Genomic DNA, 7422 nt, shown 5'->3' on the forward strand with positions numbered 1-7422 from the left:
GGAAGATTGCTTAAGGCAAGGGGTCAAAGGCCGGCTGGGTAAAAAAAGTAAACCCTTACCCTATTAAAAAAAAAAAAAAAAAAAAGTTTAAAATGTTAGCCAGGTGTGATGGTGTAGTTCCAGCTTCCCAGGAGGCTGAAGCAGGAGGATCACTTGAGCCTAGAAGTTCTAGGCTACACTGAGCTACAATCACGCCACTGCCATCCAGCCTGAGAGATAGAGCAAGACCTTATCCCAAAAAAATAAAAATGTGTTATGTATATAAAGGATATGAATATGTTAAACGGGAAAAGCAAGAAAATAGAAAGTATATTAGCCTATTTTTGTTAGAGAAAGAGTGTCTTTTGTTCAAGTGTGTGCATGTGCATGTACAGAGAAAGAGTGCTGTTTTAATATATGCCGTTTACTTAGCTCTGAGAGGTAAGTGTTCTGTTTGTTACAGGATTAATACCCCTCGAAGACAAGGAGGACTTGGGCCAATAAGGATTCCACTTCTTTCAGATTTGACCCATCAGATCTCAAAGGACTATGGCGTATACCTAGAGGACTCAGGCCACACTCTTAGGTACCTTTCAGTGTTTTTACATTATGACAAATCCAAGTGTGTTTATAATCCTCCTTGAAATAGATGTTACTTGTGAAATAGAAGAACAAATTTTGATCAAGAAATATTATTTTGAGGCCAGGCACAGTGGCTCAAGCCTATCATCCCGGCACTTTGGGAGGCCAAGGTGGGTGGATTACTTAAGGTCAGGAGTTCGAGACCAGTTTTGCCAACATGGTGAAACCCTGTTTCTACCAAAAAAATACAAAAATTACCCGGGCATAGTGGCATACACCTGTAGTCCCAGCTACTTGGGAGGCTGAGGTTGGAAAATTGCTTGAACCCAGGAGGCGGAGGTTTCAGTGAGCCCAGATCATGCCACTGCACTCCAGCCTGGGCAACAGAGTGAAAAAAATATATTACTTTGTTCTATTTTTAAAATCTTGTAGACACTCTTTAAAATAAACTACTAAACTTAAACTATGTTAGTTTATATTAGCCCTACTTAAACTACGTTAGCATCATAGACTGTTAGAGGTGGAAGATTATTTAGAGGTCTTTGACCAACCCTGTCATTTTACAGATAAAAGAGACAGATTTATAGAGTTCCATGATCTTAGCCAAAGTTATATAATTACTTAATTGCAGAGCCCAGACATAAATACAGGTCCCCCAATTCCTTGTCCATTTCTTTTTCCTATTTTCCAAACTGACTCCAGTAATGTTTTTTTTCTAAATACAAATATCATACTACTTAGCAAACTTGTGTCTTTGGAGTAGGAAAAATTAAGGAAATATTTTACCTAAACGCTCTCACTGGGTTACTTGGGCTAACAAACATTGATAGAATTCTTTGAAAAGGGGGCAGTTTTAGCGTGAAACAGTTGTAATTTGGCTGTATTACTGATTTGCTTTTTAATGCCAATAATTTTTCTTAAGTGTTTTCTGTGAAAGTGTCAGTATTTTATAGTCCTGTGTTTTTTTATAACAACTTTACTGGAATATAATTCACTTACAATACAATACCCACTTAAAAAATACAATTCAGCTAGGCTCGGTGGTTCACGCCTGTAATCCCAGCACTTTGAGAGACCTAGGTGGGAGGATCTCTTGAGCCCAGGAGTTTGAGACTAGCCTGGGTACATAACAAGACCCTTGTCTTCTACAAAAAAAAAATAATAAATTTTGTTTGTTAAATTAGCCCATTGTGGTGGCACATTCCTGTATTCCCAGCCTACTCAAGAGGCTGAGATAAGATCACTAGAGCCTGGGAGTTCAAGGTTACAATGAGCTGTGATCACACCACTGCACTCTAATCTGGGTGACAAGAGTGAGGCCCTGTCCCTAAAAAAATAATTAAAAATAAAGAATACATTTCAGTGGCTTTTGTGTATTCACAGAGTCATGCAACCATCACCACAATTTTAGAATGTTTCATACTCCAAAAAACCCCATACCCATTAGCAATCACTCTGTTTCCCCTAACCCACTTCCCCCAGCTTTAGGCAACCACAGATCTGCTTTATGTCTCTATGGTTGCCTATTCTGGACATTTCATGTAAATGGAATCCTATAATATGTGCTTTTATGACTAGCCTCTTTCACACAGCATAATGTTCTCAAGGTTCATTGTATGGTATCATGTATTGCTACTGATAGTTTTCCTTCTTTTGTACTTGCTAAGTCTTTATTGTCTTCGGCTTTCATAAAGGCTGTTACTAACTCAATTCCCAAGCGTAAATATGCCCCCTAAAAGACCAAGGCAGTTTTAAAATGTGGAATCATTTGAACATTAACCAAGTAAAATTATCTAATGTTAGCTATATTGCTTGATTTGTGCCAGTAGTTTATTTTTTAAATTATTTTTTAAGGTTGGGCACAGTGGCTTACACCTGTAATACCAGCACTTTGGGAGGCCGAAGCACGTGGATTGCTTGAGTCCAGGAGTTTGAGACTAGCCTGGGCAACATGGCGAAACCCTGTTTCTACAAAAAAATACAAAACTTAGCTGGACGTGGTGGCAGACACCTGTAGTCCCAGCTACTCAGGAGGCTGTTGTGGGAGGATCACTTGAGCCCAGGAGGTTGAGGCTGCAGTGAGCTGAGATCATGCCACTACACTTCAGCCTGAGCAACAGAGTGCGATGCCATCTCAAATAAATTATTTTTTATTTTTCAAAATAACACATGCACATAGTTTTTAAAAGTCAGATAATCTTCAACAACTATAAATACATGATACATTTCTTAGCCAAAAACAAATTTTTAAAGCTGCAGTTTTACAGTGATAATTCCAAATTACACAGTCAATTGGGGGAGTGATGTCCGAACATGTGCGTGCACACGTGTGTGTGAGCATGTGTGTATAACAATAGAGTAGGTAGGTAGTGTGGTGTTTGTTCTGTATAGCATCCTTCTGTGTGGATGGTATAGGAATGGACTTTACATTAATACGTAACTGAGAAGAAATGGCCTCACCTCTATCATTCTGTTTTACAGAGGTCTCTTCATTATTGATGACAAAGGAATCTTAAGACAAATTACTCTGAATGATCTTCCTGTGGGTAGATCAGTGGATGAGACACTACGTTTGGTTCAAGCATTCCAGTACACTGACAAACATGGAGAAGGTACTCCTCCCTGCTAACCTTTCAATTTTTTACTTTGAAGGATAGCATCATTAGTTTGGTTTTTTATCATAAAAGTAATCTGGATATTTCCAAAGTTTTCTGATTGTTCACAAATTATTAGAAGATTTTTTTAGCAGACCAAATTATAATTTAAAGTGCTTTAACAAAATACCAGGCCAGGCATGGTGGCTCACGCCTGAAATCCCTGCATTTTGGGAGGCCAAGGCGGGAGGATCGCTTAAGCTCAGGAATTCGAGACCAGCCTGGGCAACACAGTGAAACCTCACTTCTACTAAAAATCAAATATGTATATGTAACTAATATATTCTGCTAACCAAATAAGATGCAAAAATATTCATTATTTGCATAGTCCTTTTGGAGAAACTCAGAAAAGTTTCTGCTATTACAATATTTAAAATTACATTTCTGCAAGCTTACAGTGTGTCAATCTGGCAACATTTAGTGATGTAGGTTTTATTTGCCTGTTTGCATCATGAATTCAACTTTTAAAATAATGTAATCCTTGATCACTTCTCTGCCTTTCAGTTCAGATGAAGTATAATAATGTAATCCCTGGGCTTATTCAGTATCACACTTGTAATCTACAACTTCATCATTTTGCCAAAATAGAACATATTATATATTTCTTTTAAAAATGCCACTGAGTCACTGAGTCAGGATGCATTTGACAAACAGTGAATCTCTTTTGACAAACAGTGAATCATGTCATCAGTACAAAATACTGCAGGATACGTGGCAAACAAGCTTACTGGAAGTTTATGTAAATTTGGAGGAATTTTTGCCATGCCTAGGCCTTTCAGCTCACCAGATTCCCAAACTTTCTAACTATATTAAAACAAACTTTCCCACTAAAACAAACTGGCAATCAGTTTGTTTTCTCATAGTTTAAATGTAACTAAACATAATCAGTAAAAATGAAAATAGCTGCCTGCTGATAAGCTCCATGACTAAAATTCCTTGGTACGAACAGGCAGGCTAATAGAAGTCATGTGCTCAGTGGTCTAGAAGTGTTCTTATTAGTATATTCTGTTAACTTCAGTTTCATATGGAAACAGAAAAAGTCAGGAGTTGCTGAAGGTAACTGAATTTTGTTTTTAAACTGCCTTTGCCTATTTTTGTTCCTTTTAGTCTGCCCTGCTGGCTGGAAACCTGGTAGTGAAACAGTAAGTGTATTTTTTTTTTTCCATTGAGGTGATGGCTAGAGTCAAAAAAAACAATGCTAACCTTAGAATAATCTTTCCTCATTACTAGAACTGTCTTGATAAGTAAACATTGCTAAGCAGAAATCACAGAGTACAGACATTCTTTGGCCTGTAGGAAGAGTAGCTGAAACTGGACAAAGTAGAATGTGGGGCGTGATGCTGTGAATAGTAAAGCCAAATATACTGCGAAATATAAATTCAAAAAAAAAAAAAAAAAAGAAGAGCAGAGTGGAAACTTGGTAGAATAATTCAGAGGTCTTATAGGTCATGTATCGAATTTCTTCCTGTATTGTGGACAGAGAAAACAGTCAACAAGCAGAACCTTTCTATGCATAATAAAAAGCTTTTGAGAAAATCTAGGTCATTACTGAAGATAACGATTATCTCCTTGTCATGAAGAAAGAAAAGATTGAAACATTGAAACAGGTATATTCTTTCATTTAGGAGGCTTTTTTTTTTTTTTTTTTTTTTGAGACAAAGTCTTGCTCTGTCAGCCAGACTGGAGTGCAGTGGCATGATCTGGGCTCACTGCAACCTCTGCCTCCAGGGTTCATGTGATTCTCAGCCCCACAAGTAGCTGTGTCTACAAGCCTGCACTACCACACCCAGCTAATTTTTTTTTTTTTTTTTTTTTTTTTTGAGACGGAGTTTCGCTCTCGTTACCCAGGCTGGAGTGCAATGGCGCGATCTCGGCTCACCGCAACCTCCGCCTCCTGGGTTCAGGCAATTCTCCTGCCTCAGCCTCCTGAGTAGCTGGGATTACAGGCACGCACCACCATGCCCAGCTAATTTTTTGTATTTTTAGTAGAGACTGGGTTTCACCATGTGGAGCAGGATGGTCTCGATCTCTTGACCTCGTGATCCACCGCCTCGGCCTCCCAAAGTGCTGGGATTATAAGCTTGAGCCACCGCGCCCGGCCAAATTTTTATATTTTTTATTAGAGACAGGGTTTCACCATGTTGTCCAGGCTGGTCTCAAATTCCTGGGCTCAAGTGATCCACCCTCCTTAGCCTCCCAGACTGCTGGAATTACAGGCGTGAGCCACTTTGCCCAGCCAGGAGGCTGTGTAATTTATAGATAATCCCTAAAGTAGTCTCCTGCCAAAATACAATTTAGAAACTTGCTTGAACCTTTTTAGGAAGAACATGTTTATCTTCTAAAAATCAGGAGTTTTACACAAACTGCAGTTGGGAAATTGGAAGATACTAGAGCATCAGAGGAAAAAATCATTACCTTTGGGTAAAAGAAAAATACAGACTCCTAAGACTTTCTTCCTTAGTAAACCAAAGAAAAGTCCCATTAGCCATAGAGAACCACTGGTAGAAACCTGCACTGTAACCTCAGGAGTGCCCCTTTCTGGTCCTTGAACATGCTAAGCTGACTCCTGCCCCAGGGCCTTTGCCCCTGCTATTCTTTCTCTACTCCATCTGCATAACTGGTTCCCTCCCTTTGCTCACCTTTCAACTCAAATGGCATCTTAGAAGTTTTTACTTACCACTTTATCCCCACCCTAGATGTCCTCCAACCAACTTTTTTATTTTTATGAGATGGAGTCTCACTCTGTCGCGCAGGCTGGAGTGCAGTGGCCCAATCTTGGCTTACTACAACCTGCGCCTCCCAGCTTCAACGATTCTCCAGCATCAGGCACCCAAGTAGCTGGGATTACAGGTGTGCCCAACCACACCTGGCTAATTTTTGTATTTTTAGTAGAGACCAGGTTTCACTGTGTTGGTCAGGCTGGTCTCAAACTCCTGACCTCGTGATCTGCCCACCTCAGCCTCCCAAAGTGCTGGGGTTACAGGCATGAGCCACTGTGCCTGGCCTCAAAGTACCTTTAATGTATAATTTCAAATCCCCTTTTGAGATCCATCAGATCAACATATGGATGAGTAAGTTTGCTATTGTAACATTAACTGTAACCTCAAAGGCAAAGCTGTTTTGCACACCCATCAGAAATTGATTCAGAATCAGTGAATTACAAATGTTACAATAAGTTTTCTTTTTTTTATGTTATTTTAAAAGTTATGTGTCAAATTGGTCCCAAGTTGTTTTTATATATATAAAGATAGACATACTTTACCTATAACTAGCAGGTAACATAGTTAATATGAGGTCAAATTACATTGGAAATTTTTTTTAAGTGTGACAGGTTTCTAAGGCTGTAGTGCTCTTGGAGGGAGCACAACAGTATTTATTCATTAACTATTGACAGTAGTGCTTGATGTATTTGAGTTTGAGGGGTTTACTTTGCAGCTTGAGATTTAAAAGTTGTATTCTAAACTTTAGTAAGCCCTTAGTGAATACCTGCCCGCTTTACAGATAATTGTGGCATACTATCATTTTATCAGCAAATGATTTTAAAAGTACATTAACATCTGTAGCCATGCTCTCTCAATGTGTTTGACTTAATTAGATCAAACCTGAAGATGCCATGAAAGCCTGGTGGCCAAGAGAAGAGCTATAAGTAAGTTTTGGGGCGCTTGAATACAGATGTTAATTTATTCTTAAAAAAATAAATGAAAATATTTGTCTTTTGGAATAGCTGAAATTAGTAGCTAGGACAAATCCCGTTTTTTTCTCTAAATATACAATCTGATATACAAAAATCTTTAATCAAGACATGGGCAACTAATGTCAGACTACTAATGAGGTACTTTGGCTTTAAAATGAATAATTGCCTTTTTTGTTTTGTTTTTTAACAGATAATCCCAGATCCAGCTGGAAAGCTGAAGTATTTCGATAAACTGAATTGAAAAATACTTCAAGTTATGATGCTTGAAAGATCTCAATAAAGTTCACGGTTGTATTACCACATTGTGCTGCAGTAGTAATTTCTTGGAGAATGTAAAAATCCACGTCAGAGTCCAAAGATATTTAGTGTTCAAGTTAGACACTGATGCCAAAAGACAGGCATTTCTTCTCTGTCTTTGCAAAGGAAGAAATGTGAGATTGAATCAAACTGAGTAACAGCAATAATGACATTTACAGAGTCCCGGCCGTGCGCCAGGCACTGTGCTAAGCAGGT

At 38.6% G+C, this 7422-nt stretch overlaps 1 protein-coding gene across 3 annotated transcripts in view; it reads left to right on the forward strand.

The window, feature by feature from the left end:
- PRDX4 (peroxiredoxin 4) overlaps nucleotides 1-7211 on the forward strand; it is a 19268-nt gene extending 12057 nt beyond the window's left edge. Inside the window, exons 4-8 of one of the 3 annotated variants that reach the window (XM_032286126.1) lie at nucleotides 443-565; nucleotides 3043-3173; nucleotides 4323-4357; nucleotides 6811-6861; nucleotides 7100-7200. In XM_032286126.1, coding sequence (XP_032142017.1) covers nucleotides 443-565; nucleotides 3043-3173; nucleotides 4323-4357; nucleotides 6811-6861 — 340 coding nt within the window. In that variant the 3' untranslated portion in view covers nucleotides 7100-7200. Of the gene's footprint in view, nucleotides 1-442; nucleotides 566-3042; nucleotides 3174-4322; nucleotides 4358-6810; nucleotides 6862-7099 lie in introns of all 3 variants that reach the window. The other 2 variants (XM_032286127.1, XM_032286125.1) reach the window with 2 other exon arrangements.
- Nucleotides 7212-7422: the final 211 nt, after the last annotated feature.

This window comes from Sapajus apella, unplaced genomic scaffold, assembly GCF_009761245.1.
Source record: "Sapajus apella isolate SASKATOON/1434 unplaced genomic scaffold, GSC_monkey_1.0 scaffold17, whole genome shotgun sequence".
In the NCBI taxonomy this organism is placed as follows: Eukaryota; Metazoa; Chordata; class Mammalia; order Primates; family Cebidae; genus Sapajus; species Sapajus apella.